Source organism: Vombatus ursinus, unplaced genomic scaffold (genome assembly GCF_900497805.2).
Source record: "Vombatus ursinus unplaced genomic scaffold, bare-nosed wombat genome assembly UNPS02014802.1, whole genome shotgun sequence".
Lineage (NCBI taxonomy): Eukaryota > Metazoa > Chordata > Mammalia > Diprotodontia > Vombatidae > Vombatus > Vombatus ursinus.
This window is the reverse complement of record NW_020954580.1, coordinates 9,823,565-9,850,286: the sequence shown is the minus strand read 5'-3', so window position 1 is coordinate 9,850,286 and position 26,722 is coordinate 9,823,565. Positions and strand designations below refer to the sequence as shown.

Here is a 26,722-nt window from a genome sequence, read left to right as displayed (position 1 = left end):
CTTAACGAGGTCCTATGACTAATTCATTTTAGGTTCCAGGGGCTTGTTTTTGCAGCCGTCAGGAAGCACCAAGATTAATCATTTTAAATTGTTGTTCCATTCCCCAAAGTGACTATGTAAAAATGATACCTTGTTACTCTACACCTGCCTCTTCTGTTTCTTTGGTCGAATTTCTACCTCATCGCCTGACAAAATAAGGTTGGCACTTTTCTCCCTGCATGGTCAGGTCCAGATCTGTGGGCCAGAATGCCAGGCTTTGTCCCCATATCATATGGCCTGAGCCAAATTGTCAGTCCACTTCTGAATGCAGAGCTATTTATTATTGTTGCTGAGAATATACTCTGCAGTTGCAACAGAAAGAAATGGGATGATGTATGGGAGTGTTTGGAAATGTAAAGAAACTTTGGAATGACAGTTGTTACTGGTTCCTGGTTACAACCTGGGAAGAGATAGATAGATAGATAGATAGATAGATAGATAGATAGATAGATATAATATGTATATGTATATATATATATATATTAATTCTGCATTATTTATTGAGCTGTGATAAAAATAGCACACATTTGCCTAGTGCTTTAGAATTTAGACAGCACTTAGAAAACAATGCCCCTTCTGAGATGGATAGAGTGAGTATTATTATTGTAGTGTGCCAGGCAACATAAAATATTACCTTTAATTTTAAAATGAGGAACATTTGGCACAGAGAGGCTAAGGACTTGTCCATGGTCAAAACAATCAGGTGGCAATGAAAAAGCTTGAATTTGGGCATTTCTATATCCAGTGTTCTTTCTATGCCATGATGCCTCTTATCATGCCAGGATGGTGTTATAAGGCAAAGAAAATGTACAAAAGATGAATGTGCCCTTAAGGAACTTATATTCTTTTTGTCTTATAATATTAAATGGATGTGTGTATTACATATACACATATATAATATATATATATTGTGTATATAAAATATATACACAATAGTTATATAATATATATTCTAATACATATAATACACATGTATATAAATATCTGCATGTATGTACACACAGCGGATGAGCTCAAAGATATGTGTATGTGTGTAGATACATAAATATCTCTATCTAAATATCCACATAGCTATATTTATCTATATCTGTCTGGCTGGCTGTCAATTTATCTAAATGTTAGACAGACAATGCAAATGGGCAAGTTGAACCCAGCCAATCAACAAGCATTTACTAAGTGCCCTTGGAGTACAAAGACAACATTTAAACAGATCCTGCCATCAATAAATTTGACTGGGGAAGAAAACATGTATTCATGCAAGAACATACAAGAAGAATACATGGTCATTTATTGGGGGTAGGAGGGATAGTAGCTGGGGAGATCAGGAAAGGCCCCTAAGGAGGTAGCCTTTGAGCTGTTATGAATTATGAAGGAAGCTAGGCATTCTTAGAGGTAGAGGTGAGATGGGAATACATCAGCCTGTGGAAAGGCATGGAGATAGGAGATTGAGTGTTATATAGGAGCAATAAGAAGAAGTCATTCTGGGGCAGCTAGATAGTGCAGTGGATAGAGCACCGGCCCTGGAGTCAGAAGGACCTGAGTTCAAATCTGGCCTCAGACACTTAACAGTTACTAGCTCCGTGACTCTGGGCAAGTCACTTAACCCCAATTGCCTCATCAAAAAAAAAAAACAAAAACAAGAAGTCATTTTGACTTAATGATAAAATGTGAAGGGGAGTAATGTAAAATAAGCCTTGAAAGGTAGATTGGAACCAGCTGGAGAAGGTATTTAAATTCCAAACACGAGTTTGTCTTTGATCCTAGATATACTAGGGAGCCCCTGGAGTTTGTTGAGTAAAAGAGTTTTAGTGATATGGTCAGATCTTAAGGAACAGCAAGTACATTGAAGGATGTTTGGAGTATGGATGAAAGAGTAGAGAGATTTCAGGCACAGAGTCCATTTAAGAGACTCCTGCAATATCAAAAGGTAATTCATTAAAGAGAATTAAAGCAAAGGGGAATTAAGCAAAGAAGGAAATCAAGGAAAGTGCAAAAGTGCTTTAATAACACCTTCTTTTAAATATCAATATTCTCTTGGTGTTATATGGCTATAAATCATGAAACACTAGAGTATCAATCATAAGGCAGTGGTGAGGCACATGGTGAATGTGAGCAGGCTATGTAACACAGACTAGATGAGTAATTATGAAGAAGTACTAGAATGAAGGATGCCATCAAAATGACCAAAAAAGATAGGCTGGTAATATGGCAACAGAAAGGCAGAGCCAGCAGCTTGCCTGCTCCGCTAGCGTCCTCGCACTGTACCAAGAAAGGGAGAAAGGTCTCAGTATGGGAGGTTGGACCCCTTATCGCCAACTTGTGGGATGACCTGGATGTGAGTTACACAAAAAGGGCAGGAATGAATGGGCTGCCATCTGTATTATGGGAAGGAACATCCCACACTGATGAGATCACAAATTCATTGGAGCATCACCAGCATCTAGCACAGTGGTTGCTTAACGAATGTTTGTTGAATGATCATAAGAGTGAAATAAAAAGAGGTTCTGCTCGAGTAATTAAGATGAAAGGTACAAATTATATTTTGAAAATGGATTCTATATAGCAAATAGGTAATTGCCAAAGAAAGTAATAAATTCTAACATACTATCGTAGGCCAGCATTAGGTAGATATATTGCTATTTCTAGAGGGAATTTACCTAAGCATATAATAAGGATTGGTTTGCTGCCTTCTTAGATAAAGGACTAAAAGCCCTGCTATTTTATTTTATTTTTGCAAGGCAGTCAGGGTTAAGTGACTTGTCCAAGGCCACACAGCTAGTAAGTGTCAAGTGTCTGAGGCTGGATTTAAACTCAGGTCCTTCTGACTATCTACTGCACCACCTAACTGCCTTCTAAAAGCCATTTAAAAAAGGAAATATAAGAGTTTTAGGAATTTGTAAAACCCAAGATGACTTTTTGCCTGCAAGAGTCATTTGTCTTTTTTGAAGGCTATGTTTATACAAATGCACATAAAGCATTTCACCTCTTTCTCACTTAATCTGGTAAGATTCAGCCACATTCATCACTGCCTTGTATTCGTACCATTCTTTTAGCTTTTCAAAGCCCTTACATCTCTCTTATCCCAAAGGAGAGCCTAAGTCTGGTTTGTTTATGTTGAACAATGTTTATACCCCTAGGATTCCATTACAGTGCTAGTGTTGAGGGAGATAGAGCCTGTGCAGTGAGTTTCTGGGTGGGAGTTGTGGTGAGTTGATTTCATAGGACCTCAGATTGGATGGCACCATCAAGGTCATCTAGTCCCATTTCAGTTTTGGAATGAATCTCTTCTAAAACATTGTTGACTCACTTAGCCTATGCTAAAATACTTCCAGTGGTAGTCTCTTTACTACTTCACAATGCAGCTTATCCCACTGTTAGTAAGCTTTCATTGTTAGAAAATCAGTTTCGTATTGAGCTGAAATCTTCTTACATGTAAACTTACACTCTTTGGATATAGTTTAGACCTTTGAGAGAACTATTTAACCTAGGGTATAACTAAATTCAAGTTAGTTTGTGAGATTTTTATTATATGTATCACTAGACATTGCAAGGTCTCTTGTAGGATTTAGAGGCCTCTGAAAGGAGAGGACCCCTGTGAATAAATGATATAGGTAATTCTGGATGAATGGAAGGCTTTGTGCCATGTTTTTCATTCAGTTCAGAATTTAAGCTCACACCATTGTTTATATCATCTGTATGTCCAAAGATGGGAGCCATCACTAGGGTGGGGGTGAGCAAGACTTTACCGCAGAGCATCAACATTTGAAAACATCAGATCTAGATGACATGGATAGCAACTGCCATCTCTAATCAACATGGAAACAACAGAGATTGACACCTAGTTAGCTAGAAAAATTACCTAAAATGTCAAGATATTAGATAACAGGTATCTTCTACTCTGAGTGACTTCCCTCTATCCTTTTTCTGTCATCTGCACTGGGTGAAGTTTGTCATATTTGCTCCAGGTATAAAACTTCTTTATGCTTAAATAACTCTACCTGGGACCAATCTATTTTATTAATACTTACTAAACACTAATTAACCATGCAACTTTGGGTGAGATCATGTATATTATCATAGAATCATAGTTTCATAGATTGAGACCAGGAAGTGAACTTTAGAAGTCAAGTACAACCCTTTTATTTTACAAGATGAGGAAACAGAGGCCCATAGAGATCAGGGACTTTCCCAGCTAGTAAGTGTCTAAGTCGGGATTGAACCCTGGCCTTCTGGATTCCAAATTCTCTATATACACTATACTACACTACCTCTTAATAGTAAATCATTCACATTACTCCAAGTCAGATAATGAACATATTCTTTTAAAACATGTCCTTTCTTTGTTAGCAAGTGTTGGTAGAATGTCTCAAGCCAATCTCATTTCCTGTCATTTTTTCAGAATGAAGGAAAGTGAGAGCTTGAAAAGAGCAATGATAAAGGGAAGACTTGTAAGCCTACATGGATTAGTTGGAAGTGATTTTGTCCATCAGGGGGATGAAGTAGTCAAAAAGATCTAGGTTATAGAAACCGCTTCAGAGATCTAAGCAGGACAGAGACTCAGGTGAGATGAAAAGGCAAGCAACCTCTTAAAGAGCCAGAACATGAAGACTTACAAAATAAGGTGGTTCAAAAGCTGGAAATCTAGGGGAAGTAATCTTTAGGTTCCAGATGGGGGAAAAACTAATTAATTACTGAGAATTGGAGGAAGGTGACTTCATGGCTAGAGGACCAGAAGGACTGAACAAGGTGGGTGGGATCAGGAGAATAGAAAGTCCTGGCTGATAGTCAGACTCTGAGGCCTGAAATATCTGATTCCTGAAGGCTATGAAGGGCAACTCAAGGTAGTCCATCCTATAGCATTGAAACAAAAACTGGGTTAGCATCAAAGAAGTTAGGCAGGACTCTACTAAAAAAAAGTAGGCATATTCTGTAGCTAGTGGAAGATCATAATTAAACTGTAAGAACTTTTGCAATCTGCAGGGAGAAGAAAGAAGAGGGAAAAGAGGAAAGATGACCTTTTCATTAACTAGGAATTAAACCCTATCAGACTCTGGTTTAAGTCCACTAGCCTGAATTCCTGGAAATTATTCATGACACACCCTATTGCTCCGCTGAAATCCACACAGAGATTTAGAGTTTCAAAAGAAAGCATCTTCTCTGGCATCTTGTTTGAGTGCAAAATTGATCTCCGATGTTAATTGATTTAGATAAAATGTATAAACAAAAAAGTATGATCTGGTGAATTTGTGAAAAGGTGATCTGCCCTCTCTAAAGCTTAGCAGCCTGAGTATAAATTATTCTCCTACCAGCAGTAGAATTGATGGCTTTCCAATCAAGGCTATTGCAGTTGATAATTTTCTTTTTGTGCCATAGCTACACATAGATGTGGCTTTTTCTTTATAGGGCATCAGCTGAAGTCTCCAAAGAAGTTTATGAACAATCTGTAGAAAAAAAATCAAAAAGAAATTAGGGCACCTTTACACACACATGTACACCTTACAAAAAAAAGTAGAAAAATAATTTTTGGGAGCATTTGACCTCAGATCTTCTTGAGAGAGAACTATAAATGATGATTGGATTTTAAAAGGAGGCAGATTTGGAGGTCAATAGTAGGAAGAAATTTACCCAAGTTAGAACTGTCCCAAAGGGAATTCTCCATTCCTTGAAAGCTTCACCAGGAGCAAAGTGTTCACTGGTTGGGGCTGTCATAAAATGACTCCATGATTTGGGTAAGAGTTGAGTTAGATTCTCTGCCTATGATTCTGTGATCCTAAACACCTTAATAGAACCATGTTTACCAGAGTACAACACTTAAAACTGACATATAACAGATGATGGTGAAGTTTTAAAACAGAAACACAAAGTATTTTTTTAATAACCATGTGAAATAATACTTGTTTTTTATTTTATTTTTAATTTATGGAATAAATCAAGCATTCCCATAATATAGTACAATAAAAAAAGATGTTTGTACATGAAACTGCAAATCAACTATACACAACTTGCTCTTCCTTTCAAATATACAACAAAATTATCATGTAAATTTATTTTTTCCCATATGAGATAGTATTTGTGAAGCACTTAGCACAATGCCTGGCATTTAGTAGGTACTTTACGAATCGTTGTTCCTTTTCCTTCTTTTTCCCTTTCCTATAACCATCTACTCCACAAAGTTCTAGGTTTGAAACAAATGTTTTCAACTAAATAAACAAGGAACCACAAAATATGGTAAGGAGCTGGAATAGAGACTGAACTTGCAACTTCATTGACATAGGGAATTTTTAGGGAGGAAGTTCCCTCGATCAATAGTGATTGGCACCTCCCCTGTAGCGTATAGTCATAGAAAGTCTCTTGGGGCACTGATAGGTTATGTGACACAGAGCCAGGGTGACACGGCCAATGTGTCAAAGGCAGAATTTGGCCTCAGATCTTCTTGATTCTGAGGCCAGCTCTCTATCAAATATGCTTTTCTGCCTATTACCTTTGCAAACCTGCCCTGCTGAACCAATTAAACAGAAACTGTAATGTTTTCATTAAAAAAAAAAAAAAACTTAGTAATTGCTGTTTAAAACAAAATCCTCTCTATTTAATCATTCTTCAGTCCAGGAATTTCAGTAATGGTTCTTGAGATGATTAGTAAATATGGCCAGAGACTTCCTTCCGTGTCATTTTCTTTTGGCTGACTCAGATGTTTAGAGAATATCCTTTTGTATGACCCATCTCCCACAGTTCAAGCCCCAAAGCAGTCTAGTCTATACTATTCTAGTTTTGACCCTTCACTTGCCTTTTTAATATTTCATTCCAAGCATCTTTCAAAACTCATCTTAGGATTTAGGACCAATGATCAGAAAAATATATGCCCATTCACTCCTAGGTGTTTTTTTTTTGTTTTTGTTTTTTTTTTTAGAAATGACCTAGGGCTGTCGACACTTTATCACACTACAACAGCAGCCTTGCCTATAAAGCATGTTTAAGTCTCTTACAAAACCTGTAGTAATGGCACCATGAAATCAGAAGTGCAATTTCCATTCAGCATTTGTCCTCTCTGTGGAGTGTACCCTCAGAACCGTTTTCAACCTATCTAAAACCTTAGGGACAAAATTTGGAAACTGTTGAAGCTCTGTACAAATAATTAAGAGGAAAGATATAAATAATGTTTTGAAAAAGTTGATTATGTATAAAATATTGTTGATTGTCTTTTGTTCTCAAAGACGATGATGACATCAGGGAGGTGATGCCATGACAAGCAAGTGAATTGGATTCAAGGGAGGGAGGGCTGTGCAAAGTCACCAGCCTCATTTTCTCCTCTGTAGCCATCTGGGTCTAGTGGCCAGATATAGATCAGGATGACTAGAGTTGACTTCACATATTTAAAATAAGGGATATTACAAGTAGGTAATAGATACAAGCATGAATAAATCCTGACAGAATCTAATAACAACCCCACAGGTCAATATTAGGTAGAAATCTTGATATTCTTAGTGGGAACTTATATCTATGTGGAAAAGCTGGTTGCTCCTTTTTCTACTAAGGGACTGAAAAGCAATTTTTCAAAGGAATACATTGGATTTAAGAAATTAGTAAAATGAAAAAAAACTTTAAAATTTAGCTATGTTATATAAGTATACATATATATATGTATATAAGTTATGTTCTTGTAAGTATTCTGATCTGGTAAGTTTGGATTTCTTTATGCATTTTGAGCCACAAAATCATATCATAGATAGAACTGGAAGAAACCTTTGAAGTCATCTAATCCAACCCCTACCTACAGTGTGATATTTACTCAAGGGATGCTCTTGTAGTTATTTCTGGTATAAAATTATGCTAGCAAAGAGACTCCAAGCTGAACAAAGGTACATCCCTCAGAGTCTTAACTGGAGACAGATACATCTGTAGACTAATCCATTCTACCTTTAATAAGTAAAGAGGTGTAGTTGATCACCAGAATCAAAATGGAAGCTACCCTATTTGGCCAGAATTTCAAATGATGACTTAAAATTCCCTTCCCACATAGTTTAACTGTTTGGGAAAATTATTGCCCATTCTGAAAATGCCTTAACTTCAGTCACTTCTATGTTTCAAGGACTGCTTGGTAATTTTGGTACTAAGAAAGTTATAAGGGTTTGTGTTGTTTTTTGAGCTTCCGTAACTGAGTTACAGTGAGTTTCCCCAGAGACCTAATCAGCAGTGAACATGAGCTAAGGAATCTTAAGGTCAATTCAAATGTCTCAAAATTTAGTGCCTACAACTGATCTGGGTTCTAAATTACGTATAGGTACCAAGGCAAACCTCAGTGAAGGATCCCTGTTATGTGGTCCTTTATTTGGCATTTGAGAAAGGAGAGGCAAGCAGATGCTTTTCAGAGAATTTGCAAATCCAAAACCCACAACCTGGAAGATGATGGATATTTCCTCTTTCAATAAAGCCCAAATGAAGTCTATGCTATTGCACCCTTGACCAGTCACCTACCCTAATGTTGGGAATGCAAATATTCAGCAAGCACGTTCAGAACAAATTCCAAATGATGTAATGTCATAAAACTTAAGGGCATTGTTAAAGCTTGACTTCTCATTATGCTGACAAATGCGAGAGTTTTCATTTGTCAAATTGGTGGGAATGTGGAAAAGGAAGAATAAGGATTTTCCAATGAGCTCATCTTTTCAATCACATACTCACTTCCTTAATGTCTTTCTCTGGAATTCCATGTATTCTAGCATAAAAGTACAGGTGTTCTTCCACAGTTACCAGATCATCTAAGGCGTCTTCCTGTGGGCAATAGCCAATTGATGAATAGTGTGTATCAACTCGACCCAGGGTTCTGAATCATGGGAGCAAAGGAGGGAAGAGAAAGAGAGAGAGAGAGAGAGAGAGAGAGAGAGAGAGAGCATAGAGAGAAGCTTAAATAGACATGTATCTCCTTTGATAGCTTACATGAGCTGAAAGGGGGAAATTTGTCATATCATTGGTGGCTGGCTTATTTAAGAATGTAAATAATAATATTAACTAGATTTTATATAGTGCTTTAAGGTTTGCAAAGAGCATTTGCAAGTATCAGCATATTTTATCCTCACAACAACTCAGGGAGGGGGTTTATTGTTATCTCTACTTTATAGACGAAGAAATTGGGCAGATGGAGGGTTTTTAAAATTACTTTCCCATGGTCACACAACTAGTCTGAGGCTGGATTTGAACTCAGATCTTTCTGACTCCACCTTCAGTGTTCTCACAACGGCCTACATCCTCATTACCAAAATAATTGAATGTATTTTTCTTTACTTCAATAGCTGCTCATCCAAAATCTTTTCAAGCCATCAGCAAAACCAAGTGTGGGACCAGATGCTCAGTTTTCTCTCTCATCAGGATTGTGCTTTGCTACTTAGAATACCAGTTTTTTCATACCCAGTTTGGTTTCTGATCAGGATTTTTCCACTTGATGCAATGATGTCCCCAGTCAACATTTTGAAGATAGTGGTCTTCCCTGCTCCATTCACTCCCAGAAGGCCAAAACACTGGTTTGAGAGAAAGGTTTATACAGTGATGAAGAATTTATAGAATGCAATGATAGGATGTCTCTTCTTTCTTTCTTTCTTTTTTTGGGGGGGGGGTTAGACAGTGGGGTTAAGTGACTTGCCCAGGGTCACTCAGCTAGGCTCTGTGCCAAGCACTTTACAGATATTATCTCATTTGATTCTTACAACAATCCTTTCAGGTAAGTGGCTATTTTGATCCCCATTGTATAATTGAGGAAACTGAGGTAGACAATGGTTTAATTGACTTACCAAGGACCATACAAGTGTCTGAGGGCAGATTTGAACTCAGGTCTTTCTGAGTCCAGATCCAGCACTCTATCAACTCTACACATAGTATATACTACAAAATAAGTGTTTATTAAATGCTTGTTGACCGACTGTTCTCTAAATTCTACAAATGTAGGTGTTCACTTCAAACCCACTCAGTTTACAATAAGGAAACCTAGGTGGAAATAACAGAAAGTAAGCAGAAATACCCATTTTCTTCTTTTAAAATATACTTTTATTTCAGTGGAGATGGAAGGAGCATGTAGCAATGCAGTGACCATTACATGCTGTCCTCCCAGCATATTAATGATTGAACAATAACATAGTCAGGACAAAGAATGACTTTCCACTAACTGTTTCTAGGATTCCCCGACATTTTATGAACATCTTAGTTATGTTCTAACATTTTATTAGTGGTGAAGAAACCAAGGAACAAGGATTTTTATACCAGCATACAATGACAACTGACAGTAAGTAAGGCTGTGTGTGTGTGTGTGTGTGTGTGTGTGTGTGTGTGTGTGTGTTTCTCTCGTATCCCCTCTTCAAACCGGTGCAGTGCTCTGTATAGAGGAGGGTTCAATAAATTTCATTGATGGACTCCTAATCTAATAGTCAAGACAGGCAAGGATTTCGCCCGCCACTGCCAGTTGAAAATAAAATAGACTCTGATATTGAACCGATCATTTTGTTTGCTTTGGAGAATCATAAATCCAAGACAGGAGATAATCTCTAGTTCAGTTATTCCAAATGCCTAGATGATGAGCAGAGTCACAGCCAACTCTTACCACCCTGTGCTATCAGAGAAGATTGTAAGTTCATAGTGTAAAGTGGCACTTGATATATGACTGTCCTCTTTTGCCTACTATGGCTCTTCAGTGATGACTTATCCCAGAACCTACTGTTTTTACTCAGGGGTCTTTGCAGGCTTTTCTCATGTTTTCTAGCTCTGCTATTTCTCAATTGGAGCCCTTAAACTTGCTTCATTTTGATTATGCCTTTTACAGTGGGGGTGGGGGTGTTTCATACCTGGGATTTCATTGATATGGGAAACTCCACCCCATGGGACAAAGAACCAGTTGGTCATTCTAACTGACTTAGAATGAAAATTCCCTCTCTCAGTACATATTCACAACGCTCCTGTTTTAGAGAATTGCCTGGGGCAATGAAAATTAGTAGACTTGACTGGTTATAAATGTAAAAATAGGTCTTGAACCCAGGTCTTCCAGTCTCCCAACCCCATGCTATATCCATTATTCTAGGCTTTCATGCCTTGTACATAAGAGGTACTTAATAAATGTTGGTTGAATTGCTGTCTCTTCAAGAAGCAGTAGAGAATAAAAAAGGGGGGGGCAGTATCTAGATACGTTTTGTTATGGAAAATCTAGCATAGGGAATATCATAAGCTGGGGCAGAATCCTATGAGTTGGGTTGGTGAAGGAAATAATTCACAAAAATACTTGGATAATACAGATAATCACAGGATCATAGCTTTAGAATTGGGAGTTAGAGGATTAGAAATCATCTAATGCATGGGCTAACTTGGGGTCCGTAAACTTTTTAAAACATTGTGGTAACTTCATTTCAACACAATTGGTTTCCTTTGTAATCTTGTATATTTTATTGTATGCATTTAAAAATGTTATTTTGAGAAGGGGTTCATTGGCTCCACCAGACTGCCAAAGGTCCTATGACACACAAAAAAGGTCATTGATTCTAGTTAAACCCCCTCAGTTTACACATAAGGAAATTGAGGCCCAGAGAAGTTAAGTCACTTGTCCAGGGTCACACAGATAGTAAGTGACAGGGCTGGGATTTGAACCTAGATCATCCAGTGCCTTCTAAACTCTACTATGTAACTGACCAGGGATTGTATTGTTGTGGTTGATAACTCCAGAAAACTCCAGAGGCAAAAGCAAATTTTACTATCTTTGTTTCATTTGTTGTGAATTTTGCTTTTGCTATTACGATAATAAAAGATTAAGTAGAGGAAACGAAAACATTATCCCTTACTGAGAGAGAATTAGTAACTTACCTCTCCAGCTGGTATGCCTATGCTTATATTGTTTACGGCTATAATCTTTTTGTGGATAAGTTGGTAGGTTTTTGTGAGCCGATGGAGTTGTACCAAGTCGAATTCAGCTCCACCAGACTCCACCCTTGTCCTTTCTGCTCGAACATCTTCATCTTCCTCTATGTTCTCCAGTATAGATGAAGAATTCATATCTCTGAATAAGATTCTAAACAGGCAATTATGAACTTGTGTCAATAGGGTGACTTTTAAAAGGACAACTATTTCTGATTTGATTAAAGCAAAAAAAAAAAAAGAAAAGAAAGAAAGGGTCTCTTCCTGAAAAGAACATTATCAAGTGCAATATTGCTATTTCCTCTTAAATCTGTTATTTTTCATGTGATCTAAAAACCATAAGAATGAGTATTTGGATTCCATTACGAATTTACTGGGAGATATGATAATGAAATGTTTCTAATTCCAGTGGACTTGTGATAATAAACTATCTTTTTAAAAAATTTTTGGACATATTCGCTTATTATCCCTGTTAGGACCATTAATTCTAGTGCCAGTCCATAGGAAGGCCTTCAGGATTTCTGTTGTCAGCCCAAACAGCATAACTGCTAATCACATCAAACATTATCTCACTTATTCCTTCTCCTGGTTCCTTATCACCAACATGAGTGTCATTTTCCTATTTTCAATGTAAATTATCTACCTAGGGTGTGACCAATGCAGGGGTGCCAACTTCTCAAGTTTGTCATGCCTAAAACTGAACTTATCCTACCTCCTTAATTGCCCCTTCACCCCAAATAAGATCCTTCTTTTGACTTCTCTGTCTGGCTTAATGACACAGTTATTCTTTCAGTCACAGCATCACACCCTCAAGGGAGTTTTAAAAGTTTCTTGAGCTGATAAGTTGTCTACAACTCATGAACAAAGACTGGAACATTGATCTCCCCCAACCCATTCTGCCTGTTGTTCCCTCATGGGTTCTAAATATCAGCTGTTCCATGGTACTTTACCTGATTTTTTTAATTAGCCATTCATTGATTAGGAGTCGTAAGAAAAAGAATACAGTGCCTTGGACAACCAAGGCTACGAACATTGCACCTAATTTATTCATCTCAAAAGTTTCATTGGGATATTCCACTCCATATGCTTTTAGGAAGTCTAAGACAGACTGCTGTTGAGAGAGTTCAATCAAACCGTAGCCAAAACAGAATTGTGGGAAAATCAGGAAAATCCGTTTAAGGGTTTCAGAGATAAGTTCCAGAGTCTGAAAGAAGAAAAATACCAAATGAGTTTGGGCTTTTGCTTCCAAGAAAACAGAGTGGCAAAGACTAAAACCTGGTGCTGGCTAATTTTGTATGAGAAAAGTAAGAGCAGCATTTACTACTTATTTCTATAAGATTCTGAGATAATAACACTAATGATCACTTTTGCAACATCATTTCTCATTCTTCACTGTTTTCCTCCAAAATCGCATCATGGCTTGGAGGGGACCCTGGGTTCTTGATAGCATGCCAGCGAATCACAAATTCTGGCAGGGTCTCCCAAGCTTTTGAGTATGAGTCTAATAGTGGCCTGTGTGTATTTTTTTTTCTTTCTGAAAATCAGCCTAGTTAAGTCCAGAAACACGTCACCAGGTTAGCCCACGGGATGATGAATTTTTCACCCTTGTCATTATTGTTCAGTCTTTCAGTTGTGTCTGACTCTTTGTGATTGCCTTTGGGGTTTTCTTGGCAAAGATTCTGGAGTGATTTGTCATTTCCTTTTCCAGTTTATTTTACAAATGAGGAAACTGGGGCAAAGAGGGTTAAGTGATTTGCCCAGGGCCACACAGCTAGTAAGTGTCTGAGGTCAGATTTGAATTCAGATTTTCTTAACACCAACCCTGGTACTCTATTCACTGTGTCAAAATTCTCAAAATCTATTCCCCAGGTTGTAAAAGAGTTAAGATATTCATCAGAAGAAGGAATCCCCAACCACGTGACCCCACAAACCCTTAAATTTATAGCTAATCACATCTTTATTCTGAGATAGTAGTCAAAGACTGAAAGAAATTCAGCAGGATCAGCAGCTGGTCACATCTCGCAGCCAAACTGTTTGAAGGTTTAGACCCAGAATTTAGAATCTGCGTTTGTTCTGAAGTGATTGCCTGGCATGTTTGGGAGAGGCTGAGACACTCTCCTAAAGTTGCCTTAGGCCTTTAGTCAGAATGAATGGGGTCTTGCAGTTGGAATCAATCCAGAAGTTTGAGTCTAGGGTAGGATACATAGAAAGACACTTCTGAAGGAAGGACAATATTATAGATGTTCACTTAAGACCCTTCCCTTTAAAAGCACATCTGCTGCTATATGTTTTATATTAGATGGTGGCAGTTGCCTACCATTAGGAACTTCATAATATTTGGAAGATCCAAAGTGATTGATTCCTGTTTGGTGAGGGGGAGGCAAGGAAAAGGAGGAATGTAAGTGTGCAATGAAAAGTGTGCAAATAAATTGTGTGACCTTGGGCAGTTTACTTCATGTCTCTGAGGTCTTTTCCATTCTGTGAGTCTGTAATTGTATGAGATGATGGACATGCTACGTCTCAATGGGAAGAAAATACTTCACTTTTGCATCATTCATTGTTTGAGAAAACCATTTCCAGTGCACTTATTTCCCTCCTTCCCATGGGAATATATGCAAAGCACCAAACAAACCTTAGACCTCTGGCATTGATTAACTGTGTGACCACTTGGACAATTGTATTACCACAGGGACTCAGTTCCTTTATTTGTAAAGTCAGGTTAATTATATGTGTACTACTCAGCAAGCAAAGAGTATTTATTAGACATTTGTTGTGTGTAGGGCAGAGAGTTAGATGTAGAGTTATGATAGGGAAAGCTTTTAAAGTATTATATAAATGCAAGTTATCATCATCATCATCATTATTATCATTATCATTATTCCTGCTCTACAAGTTGTTTGGAACTGTTAGGGCTTCATTTTTTTTAACCATTTAATTTGCTAGCTATAGATCATAGAATCACAGATATAGAGCTATAAGGGAACTCAGAGGTCATTTATCCCAACCCCCTCATAGATGGAAAACAACATCTTGATTAAGGTAGACTGACCAGTTGGTTGCATGAATTTTTTGAATATTTTTTAAACCAAAATATTTTTAAAATATTTTTAAACCAAAATATTTTTTTAAATCAAAATTGGCACTGTGTAGAAAGCCATGGTTTTGGGAGGAAGTAAGAATTAAAAGGCATTTAAAAAAACTCCAGTTTATCCTTCTAAAATAGCACTCCCTCAGTAACATTTTCCTTCTCTATCCCAAGGTCTCAGAATATAAAGAACTCTTCCAATTTGGGTTTGTGAACATTGAACCTTTTGATATATTCACTGAAATTTAAGAGACTAATAAAGGATCTCACCGGATCATTAGGCTTTTCCTTGGAAAGGAAATATACCACTGACAGTGAAACAATTGAATTGATGCCAAAGAACAAGTTGATGCAAACGTAAGTGATGAAGGCCATTCCTGTCTCATGAAAAAGCCCAGCCAATAAGTACATCCAAGAAAATGTTGCATATCTGTGGGTGAGCAATAGCAAGAATTAAAATTATGTCTTTTAATCAAATCAATTGTTATTGATGTCTTTTGTTTTTATATCATTCTATATCCCTTCTCCCCTCCCCCAGAGAGATAAACCTTATAAACTAGAATTTTAAAGTCATGTCTTAATATTTAATTTCTACAAATAACTTGAATTGTTCAATGTTAAAATGATATGGTGCAGGATGGTGGTTGCCATGTTTCGTAGTTAGGCCCCACCCATTCCTATTGTAGAAGAAAAATCAGATAATGTTTAATATTTTCTTAAATGTCACAAAATTTAAAGAAATTTACTGATTTAATATCAGGTTGATCCTGGCGTATGTTCCTTATTCAAGAGCAACATAAGAAATAATAAGCATAACACATCCTAGCCCAGAGTGAGTACTTTTTGGCAACAGTGGTGATGGTGATATTCTCCCCATGCAATTAAATATATAACCAAGGGATCAAAGCACATAAAGACATAAATTCTAAATGGCTCTATGTTACTTAGAGATGTTAACACACATACACATACACATACACATAAACGCAGAGTTGTTTATAGTGGAATGTAATAGATGGAATAAATCTTATATTTTCAGAAACTGTAGAGCTCAGTCTTTGCAAAAACAATGGAACAACCTTTGCCCCAGTATGGCAGAATGCAAAACAGAGATTTTGAGGACAGATCCATTAGCTATAGCTGTTCACCAAAGACCTGTGTATTCATGGGAAGAGCAGTTAGTCAAGCCTTGGTGATTTTGACCAAACTTTAAAACAGAAAGCAGCATCATATCACTGTGTATATTATTTGGGGTTTTTTTTGCAAGTTATAAGATGATATAGAAATGATGCAAATTACCACCCACATAAATGCACACACAGTTTAAATTATTTTCAGATATTCTACTCTGTCTTATTGTTGCTGATTGTGTCAAGGAAGTAATAATGCAAACTCCCTCAGGCATCTTAAGGAGTAATTTGTTCTTGTACCATGTTTTTAAAAACATGGCTTAAATAAGCTATATAAGCTCAATATGCTGTTTTAGTCACCAATTATAAAATTCAGCTTTTAGTGAATCACAAATTGAATAATGAGCTTTAGGTCTCATTCCTGACCCTCTTCCACATTTCCATTCATTCTACAGACTCTTGTTTTAATCATGGGAAGGACACTTACCCAAAGAGCAGAAGGAGGAGAGATACTGCTCCTAAATTATTTTCACTGGAAAAAGCAGGTAACTTGAAAGCTGCAATAACTCCAATTGACATTGCGACAGGCACCAGATAGAAAACCTGTGGGAAGATGTAAAACATGAAGTGTGATATGTGCACATTTTAAAAAAATTTAATATCCTATGTAGCCTAAGAATACAGAATATGACAAGTTGGCTTGCAAAGATAAGAACTTTTTGGTGTCAAACAACTCTGTGTTTGTGTGTGTTTGTATACAGACATGTCCACATATACACATATTTATATATACTGTATATATTTCAGTTGAAGTTTTTGCTTTTTGTTACATGCATATTGCCTCCACTTTAGAATCTGTCTCTTCTAATACTAGGTGAAGTTAGTCTTCAACTTTGCAAATTCTGTAAGTAATCCTTGACAGTCTTGCCTCTAAGTTTGAGAACCTGAGATTATTTGATGACAGGAGTTCACTGAGAAAGATAAGACATTCAAGCGTCTTGGTGTTAGATTCAGTCTTCAAAATATTGATTTCATTTTGAACATTGGAGTCCTTTCGGGTGGTAGCTTGACAATTTCTAGCTGTCAGAGTGAGTCACTCCATGACAAAACAGCAGGAGAGTGAGGCCTAGATTCTCTTACAATCATAGATATATAAACAAAGACACAGCATTTTCTCAGCAAGAGAAAGGCATTTAATTCTGAAAAGCAGTTTACAGTAAGATGCACATCATTGGAGGAGGCCTTGATATAATTTGGTGGAGAGGTTTTCTGAATGAGAATGAGGACAGAATTGATGATGGTAGAATCTGTAAGCTATAAGTAGACTTGTGCAGGTGCCTATGGCTTAAATATTCTTAATAGTTATCACACATAAAAGGTAATATCAAGGCTAAAAAAGCCATCACCATTCTTTCAGTTTTGACCTATAAAATGTACACATTTCAAACCCCACTGGGCGCATTTGCAAAATGGATAAGCACTTAATTACTCTCAAGCGCTTTAAGCCAATGATCTTTACAGTGAGCTGCCCACCCAATCTCATTATGATCATCAGGCATTCACAGACACTTCCCAGACTTCTGGCCAACAGTGTCTATGCTTAGAGTCAAGAATACCTCTTACAATCAGGACCATCTTTTGCTACCAGTGAAAATGTATTCTTCCTGCCCCTACTACATTTAAAACCATAATCAAACATGAGCTGTATCTTGAATTTTCCTTATTAGTTGATGATATATTTAAGCAAATTTAAATTGCACTACTCCACTAACTAGGTGATATTCTCAAAAGGCAGCTTTTTTGCCTCTATCCAGGCAGTCAGGGAATCAAGAGAGCTCTGTTCAGTTCCATCTTGACCTCAGTCTCCTTGGCAAAATAAAAGGTTTAGGTCAAATGACCTCTAAAGTTCTATTCAGTTCTAAGATTATTTAAAGAAGGTAAATTCTCTCTTTTTTTTCTTTGACTCTCTTTACTCAGACTACTTAGGACCTTGCTTTAAATTTAAGGTTGGAAGTGAACTAAGGAAAGGTCGTATGATTCAAACTCTTTTATATATGAAGAAATAGAGACCTAGAGAGGTTGAGTGATTTGCCCATGGTCACACAGCTATAAATTTCCTAGGGGGATTTTGAGGACAGATCTTTCACACTCCAAGTCCAGTGTGCTATGCACTGGACTGTGTTGTTTTTGGAGCCCTTCCTCTAGCTCAGGGGTTCTTAAACTTTTTTTTTTTTTTGTATCATGGACACCATTGGCAGTCTTGTGAAGCCTATGGACCTCATCTTAGAATAATGCTTTTAAATGCATAAAATAGAATACATAAGGTTACAAAGGAAACCAATTAAATTGAAATGGAGTTACCTATCTATCTTATATTTGTCCATCTATATGTGTGTCTTATCTCTATCTATCTATCTCCACCTGTCTATATGCAAACACGTCATCTGTTTTTTGTCTATCAATCTGTCCATCCTCCTATCTTTCTAGCTGTATGTCTGTCTGCACACACGTTATCTATCTACCTATTTTTTGTCCACCTATCAAGCTGTCCATCTTTCTTTCTATCTATCATCCATCCATTTATTCTATATATGTATATACATACATATATATGGGTTATATATGTATACCTGTATATATGTGTATGTATGTATATATGTATGTGTATGTGTGTGTATGTGTGTGCGTGTTCATGGGTCCCAGATTAGGAACTCTACCTCTAGTTTTTTCAGTGTTAGGTAGATACCAAAAGAGCCCACAAGTTTGTGGCCATAATTTTCACGAACCAGAATAATGATTCTTAAAATCAGAATCAAGAAATGCTGCTCCCCAGATTGTTCTCACCATGCCTGCTATGACTCTGCTTGAGCCACTCACCATGTCATAAATGAAGTTTGTGATCCAATAGCAGGTCACGCCTATTCCCGAGATGTGCTGGAGCTGTTTCGCTTTGGTCTGATGTTCCCTTACGACGTAGGTCACAAAGCTGGCTGTGGTGACAGAGTAGCCCATCAAGATGGAGAGAGCCACTAAAATATCGATTAAGCTGCTAATCCTATGCCAGGAAAAAGGTGGTGAGAAGGGAACAAGGGTCAGTTTGGGAAGCCCATTCCCTTCTGAAAAAAAAAAAGGAAAATAAAATAAAAAGGTTTATGCTTAAAACCATGAAGAAAACAGCTTGCTTCACTGGCTAAGACACAAAAGAGACTGCAGGTGAAGTAGCCAGGATAATATCTGTTATTCGAACCTGCTACCACCTTGGAGTAAAGGTGACTGAAGAGGATCTAAGTTGACTTGGGGTAGAAAAAAGCTGAGGCTCCCTGGGTTACACCATGACACGCGAAGGACACATCCTTCTCAAGAATAGAAAGAGTCCTGAGAGCTTTAGAGGAAAGGTGGAGTGCTAAGGCGTCTAAGGACTATATCGACAAAGACTGTGCATCCTTGCAGGAACGGAGGCTCTTTGCCACCTCCACCAGACCGACCTCCATTTATATATGGCAGTGAGGTCAAAGAACAGAACTTTCTCTCCCACAACAAAGGGAGATGGTGACAAATGTGTCAACTTACGTGGCTTGTTCTTGATCTTGTACGCCTGGGTATGGGTGGCTGTTCATGATAATACCTTAAAAGAAGAAAATGATGACATGTCCATTCCTCATTAAGCAAGAAGCAACATAGTATTTTCTTATCTGAACAGCTAAAATTTGACTCTCTCATGGTCCTGTTTGGTAGGAAAAATGATTTTCCATAATGGGTCCAGTAACACTTTAAATTCAGTATTCACATGTGAAAAAAAAAATAAATTGCATTCCAAGGCTTATTAGGGATTCCAGAAATCAATTTTAAAATGACAGGGTTACTAGATTGGTAGCATAAGTAGATTTAAACCAATTCTTTGAGGAAGTTTCTCAGGCTACTCTGTGTAAAAGATGAAAGGATAAGTAGTATGTGATAGTACAATTAGGTAGATTCACAACTGGTATAGTTTAGATTGTAAACTCCTTGAAGGCAAAGACTATCTTTTGTCTCTTTTTGTATCCTAAGTATTTAGCACAGTGCCTGGTACGTTTGTTGTTGTTATTCAGTCGTTTCAGTCATGTCTGACCCTTTGTGACCCCATTTAGGGTTTGGCAAAAATATTAGAGTGGTTTGCCATTTCCTCCTCCAGGTTATTTTATAGATGAGGAACTGAGGCAAACAAAATTAAATGACTTGCCTAGGAAGTGTTTGAGGCTGGATTTGAGCTCATGAAGATGAGTCTTTCTGACTCCAAACCCAGTACCTTATCCACTGCACAACCTAGGTACCTTCATAGTAGGTACTAAATAAATGTTTATTGAGTTGAATTGATCAGTTCAGCTATATACTACCCTCTACTCTTGAATCTCTTGACTCCCTTTGAACTGCCAAAATCTAATTTTAGATCATTCCCACTATCCACCTTCTCTGATCCAATTGACCTCATACCGAACAGAACTGGAGGCAGTCACTCAACCATTCTGCCTGGGTCTTCCATAAATTTGTAGTCTAACCTCAACTGGGCTTTCCAGTTAGCAAGGCAATCCTTTTGCTCCTTGTTTATTTTGCTTTCCTCTAGTCCACCATCTTCCCTATAGTGGTTGTGTTAAACTTTCTCTTTCTTCTTCAAGCCTCCCACACCACCACTTCTGCCCACTCTCTCGGTTGAGGACCTTTCCTCATGATTTACTGAGAATATAAAGGCCATATGAGCTCTCTCTTCTACCCCTCTTCACTTCAGAACTTTTAACATCAGATGCCATTCTATTCTCCTTTATTTCAGCCTCTGATGAAGTGGCTTTTTTCTTGTCACGAGCACTTCTTGTAAATGTACCCTTTATTACATTCCCCCACATCTTCTACATTGTATTGTCCTCATAAGCATCATTACCCTCTCTAGTCTTCAGTTATTCTCTCTTCATTGGTTCTTTCCTGCTACCTATAAATATAACCAAATCTCCTCAATCCTAAAACAAAACAAACAAAAAACAACTCTCACTAGACCTCATCATCTCTTCACAAGTTATTGTCATATATCTCTCCTCTCTTTCTAGCAAACTCTTAGAAAAAGATATCTGAACTTACTGCTTCCATGTCCTCTTTTTCCACTCACTAGCCAATCCTTTGCAGTATGGTTTCTCGACTCACCACTCAACTGACAGTGCAGTCTTCAAAGTTCCCAGTGATTTCTTGTCTGATCTGGTGGTCATTTTTCAATCTTTTTACTCCTTCATCTCCCTATAGCCTTGTTCCTGTTGATTACCCTTTTATCCTGGATCCTCCCTCCTCTTTGTATTTTTGGGACCCTTGTCTTTCTTGATCTTTCTCTTAGCTATCTAATTATTCCTTCTTAGTCTCTTTTGCTGGATCATCATCCACATCATGTCTCCTAACTGCAGGCATACCTCAAAGCTCTGCCTGGGCTTTCTTGTCTCTATAGATAATCTCTTACCTGGTGATCTCACCAGCTCCCATGAGTTATTTCTATGCAGATGACTCCCAGATCTACATTCCCAGCCCTAGTATTCCTCCTGAGCTCTCCAGTCTTTTATCACCAACTGTCTAGTAGACATTTCAAAATGAAAATCCCATAGGCAAATCATACTCAATATGTCCAAAATAGAACTCATTCACTTTTCCCTCAAAACCAACCCTGTTCCGAACTTCTCTGTTATTATCAGAGGTATCACCATTCTTTCGGGCACTCAGGTTCATCACCTCAGTGTCATCCTTAACGGCTAAATTTCCTTCACTCCACAAATTCAGTTCCCAATTATTACTGTTTCTGCTTCCACGCCATTTCTTGCATAGGTCATTTTCTCTCTACTCACACAATTACCACCTAGTTCAGGTCTTCATCACCTCTTGCCTGGACGATTGCAATAGTCGCCTAATAGGTCTCCTATCCTGCCTCCAGGCATCCCACTTATAAGGCATTATTGTGTAGTGAATGGAGCACTGTATGTGGAGTCAAAAAAAACCTGGGTTCAAATTCTGTCTCAAACACTTACTAGCTCTCTGACCCTGGACAAGTGACTTAACATCTCTGGGCCTCAGTTTCTTCATCTATAAAATGAGGGGACTGAACTAGATGATCTATGAGGTCCCTTCCAGATCCAAATCTATATGATATAGTGATCCTTCTCTTATCCATCATACAACTACCAAAACGACTTTCTAAAGTGGAGATCTAAGCATGTCACTCCCACACTCCATAAACTTAAGGCATTTCCTATTACCTTTCCAATGTCTTTTGGCATATGGAGCCCTTCAGAACCTTACCCCAATCTACCTTTCCAGCTTTATTACATATTATACCCCTCCATGTACTCTATGGTTTAGCAAAATTGGCATAACATTCCATCTCCATTTCTTTTAAAGGAATGCAATGTATGTTTAGAGCCCTACCGTTAATCTGGAGCCTTGTCATTCATTGTCCATATATCTTGGGTGGCTTGCTGAGCTCAATACTTGCTTGATTTAAATAATATTTTTGATTCTAGTTCTACTATGGAATGAAAATAGAGAGGAGTGGATTCTTCATTTTTCTCCCTTTCTATTTTATGATATTAAATATTTCGTATTTTCTAAGAGGGATTTATCATTGAGAGATAGCATAGTGTAACCACACTACACTATGGTATCTGTCAATGATAAATCCAGGAAAACCTGGATTTGATCCTCCCTCTAATGCTTCCTTGCTCTTTGACTATGAGAAAATTCATTTGACCATTTGTAAAGTGATAACAACACCTCCCTTCCAAGATCATTTGAAATGATCAGTTATATTAAGTGCTATGTAATCCCTAAAATATGATATAAATATCAGTTAATATTATCATTTCTTTTCTAACCATTTTTCTAATACAATTAAACCAAGATAATTCTCCAAATTTGTATTCAGGTTCGTTTCAATGAGAAAGATCGCTGTAAGTCTGAAATGTCCAATTTACTGTTGCTCATTCAGAACATTTCTTAGGAATGGGACAAATTATCTGCCACCAAAGAAATGGCTGTAAATGTTTACTTGTGATGCTTCTCACTCTAGTGACCACTGATTCTAACTCTCTTAAATTTTTCTCTGAAAAAAAAAATGGACCTTTAGTTTCCTGGGATGGTATTTTAATTTTCTCCTCTTCCCTTTTTTTCTGGTGTGTTTTGTTTTTTGATCCAGAAAAAAATGTGGGGGAATCTCTTTCCAGAAATGCAAGTCATTAACCCATCTGTCATGTATAGTGTTAAGATAGGATATTTAAGTTTGGATACTGAGAAGTTAAATGATTGCTCATGGTTACCCTGTTAGCATCTCTCAGAACCAGTCTTGAAGCCAAGACCAGTCCTCTAGCAACTAAACAACAATGCTTTCTAGTTTTTTAGTCATAAAAAGAAATTTTTCTAATGACTTATGAAAGTGGTAACATTCAATAATCAGTTTGCCTGTATGCAAAGAACAAAGTCCCTTTGTCCTTGGCATAGTTTTATTGTTTTGCAACCTATAAGCCAATGTTACAATGGTCCTATTAATATCTCCAAAGAGCAAGTTAATTTTTGAGAAGAAAAACATTAAAAGATAACGGGCAATCTATAAGTATTGTTTAGGAAAACCTTAATTGTTTGGTATTTAGTAATGAAGGCAAGTCTTTACCAAGTGTCTTTAGCAGTGAAGAAAAAAAAGGAATTTTTATGTCAAATTAACCACTAGAGGGAAGCACATGTATATAATAGATATTGACATGGCTAAGCAAAGCTAATTAAAGTATTTTTATTAGCACTAGAGAATTCAAAGAAAATCAATTTTTTCAGGCTAAATGAGATTCCCAGTTCATGCAGAATATAATAAAGATGAGTTAAGAACAAGTACATTATGGAAAGGGAAAATATAATTAGTTACATTCTTAAATATATTAATATTACCATAGTAGGTGCTCTATAGATTATAAAACAATCGAAATGCATTGAGGGCTAGCAGATTTTCAACTTTGAATAAAATCTAACTTTCTTTTTATATAAAAAAGAAACTAAAATGTTGCAAATCTGTTAGCCATGTAAACCAAAGACTTTTTTTTTTAATTATTGAAAGATAAAGTTTTTGGAGGGGATGAAAACCAAGTTTTTTCTTCTTCAGTATTAATCGTGCAACCTGTCCAACTCACAACATAGAAGTTTGCATAGTTAAATCTAGAATTATTGATAGTTTCCCAGTCTAGGGTAAAGAGCTCTGATATGAAGGTATATGCATGTGTATGTGCTTCAGTTAAAGGCCTTGTTCCAATATCAAAAGCAAGATCAGTCTCTCATTCACAGGGCTGGAGGCCTGCTTGCTATATTTTTATCTCATCCTTTCTGAGGTTCTCTTGCACATCCTGTCATTATTTGTTGGAGCAACAAATGACTTTTGCTGTAAGTAAGACATCCTCCTGAAAGTCAACTGTTCAATTGTATTTCAAACCAGTTGCGTCAAGCCCACCTGACTTTGGTCCCTATGTAATTGAATTTACCACGTCTGACTATGCCTTTTATTGATGTTCTAGATCTAAGGAGTATCAGTCACATTATTTTCTCCATGGTTTGTCCTGCTAAGAAAGAGCTAAATCAGGTGGGGAGAATACTCTTTTGTCAGAGCAGAAGGCTTCTGAAGAGTTGGATGTTGGAATAAACATTTGATTCCATAGACTGCTTCTAATAACTGCCACTATTAATTTGACACAACCTAATCAGAACCCAGTACTAGAATTCAGGGGAAAGAAGGTAGGTATTAACATTTCTGAACGTATTTTATCTTTTCTTCCTGCTCAAACTATTTCTTCATTTAAAAATTCAATATTGACAAATAACTGTGTTACCCTTAGTTTCTCCTCCATCTTAATCCTAGGATGGTGAGGGGAAGTAATCAGAAAGAGTCCAGAGAAGAAGAGAGAATGGTTGGATGAACAGTAATTGCATTGGTAAAATAAATTAGTCTCTTTCAATCCTACTTTGAAAATGATGTGGCTGCTCATGAAACTAGTGACTAGTAAACCAAGTTAAATGCCACCTATCTTTATTCTAAATGCAGAGATATATTTGCAATTATTTATATTTTTAAATAATTTGAATAATAGTTTTATTAATATTAGTTTTATTATTTATTAAGGATAATTCTTAGAATAATAAGGATAATTCTTAGCAAAAAGAAAAAAAAATCATTGACACAAATTCCTAATTGAACTTTTTACATCCATTTTCTCCTCTTTCCAATCCATCTTCTGTGAAGTTGCTAAAATAATGTTATAAAGCAAATCAAAGGCCTGACTATATCCTTACCTTTCTCAGGACCATCCAGAAACTCCCTACTGCCTCTAGGCTAAAATACAAAGTCCTTGACTTGGCATCTAAAGCCCTTCACAATCTGACTCCACTCTGCCTTTACAGGCTTTTTGCACATTCATTTCATTTATATACTTTGTTCAATCATTTTTCAGTTTTGTCCAACTCTCTGTGACCCCTTTTGGGGGGTTTTCTTGGCAAGAATACTGGAATAGTTTGCCATTTCCTTCTCCGGTTCATTTTACAAATGAGGAAACTGAGACAAATGGGGTTAAGTGACTTGCCAAGGGTCAAATAGCTAGTATGTGAGACCAGATTTGAACTCACGAAGGAGTCTTCCTAATTCCAGGCCTGCCTCTGTGGCACCTAGCTGCCCCTTTATATACTTTATGGTTTAGCAAAATTGGTCTACTTTCTGTTGCTTGAATTCAGCCTTCTGTGTCCCATTGTTTTGTCTTGGCAAAGGCTGAAACTCATGATTGGAATTCATACCTATCTCACCTCTTAGAATACCTAGCTGAAATCAAGGTTCGGTTCATGGACTCCTTCCTTAAATGATCGATGTTCTTAGATGTCATATTCTCTCCTCCCCCCAAAAAAGAATATAAACTCTTTAAGGCAAGGACTAGTTCATGTTTTGTATTTCTACCACCTTGCACAGTGTCTTGCCCATAGTAGATGCTTAAGAAATGCTTGTTGGATTAAATTATGCTTATCTGAGGAATGAGGAATAAGCATTAGAATCTCCTCTCTCTCTCCCTCCCTCCCTCTCTCTCTCTCTCTCTCTCTCTCCCTCCCTCCCTCCCTCCCTCCCTCTCTCTCTCTCTCTCTCTCTCTCTTTCTCTCTCTCTGGAGGCAACTGGGGTTAAGCAACTTGCCCAGGGTCACACAGCTAGTAACTGTCTGAGGCCAGATTTGAAGTCAGGCCCTCCTGAATTCAGGAGTAGTGTTCCGTGCACTGTACCACCCAGCTGCCCCTCTATTAGAATCTCAAAATGAGATAATAAGCTCCAGCAGCTCCTTTCCCCATCTCAGAGTCTTAAAATCATTAGCTGTCTTTAAAGCTCTAATGCTACCTCCTATCTGAGGCCTTTCCTGATCTGTCCCCTAAACCCCCCATAACCTCCTACCCAGTTGCCAAGGCCTAACCCCTGTAATGACCTTTTATTTACTTCATATATCATTTGTACTGCTTTATCTGTATAAAGGTTACACACACACACACACACACACACACACACACACACACACACACACA

General features: G+C 37.4%; 1 protein-coding gene across 2 annotated transcripts in view; it reads right to left on the bottom strand.

The window, feature by feature from the left end:
• The window catches only part of ABCA12 (ATP binding cassette subfamily A member 12), a 231,137-nt gene that overhangs the window by 10,907 nt on the left and 193,508 nt on the right, over positions 1-26,722 (bottom strand). For both annotated transcript variants that reach the window (XM_027873671.1, XM_027873672.1), the window contains exons 40-48: positions 19,708-19,762; positions 19,015-19,192; positions 16,625-16,740; positions 15,278-15,437; positions 12,873-13,126; positions 11,872-12,076; positions 9,442-9,551; positions 8,719-8,860; positions 5,346-5,480 (exon numbers count right to left, since the gene is read on the bottom strand). In XM_027873671.1, the coding sequence (XP_027729472.1) occupies positions 5,346-5,480; positions 8,719-8,860; positions 9,442-9,551; positions 11,872-12,076; positions 12,873-13,126; positions 15,278-15,437; positions 16,625-16,740; positions 19,015-19,192; positions 19,708-19,762 (1,355 nt within the window). The remainder of the gene's footprint in view (positions 1-5,345; positions 5,481-8,718; positions 8,861-9,441; positions 9,552-11,871; positions 12,077-12,872; positions 13,127-15,277; positions 15,438-16,624; positions 16,741-19,014; positions 19,193-19,707; positions 19,763-26,722) is intronic.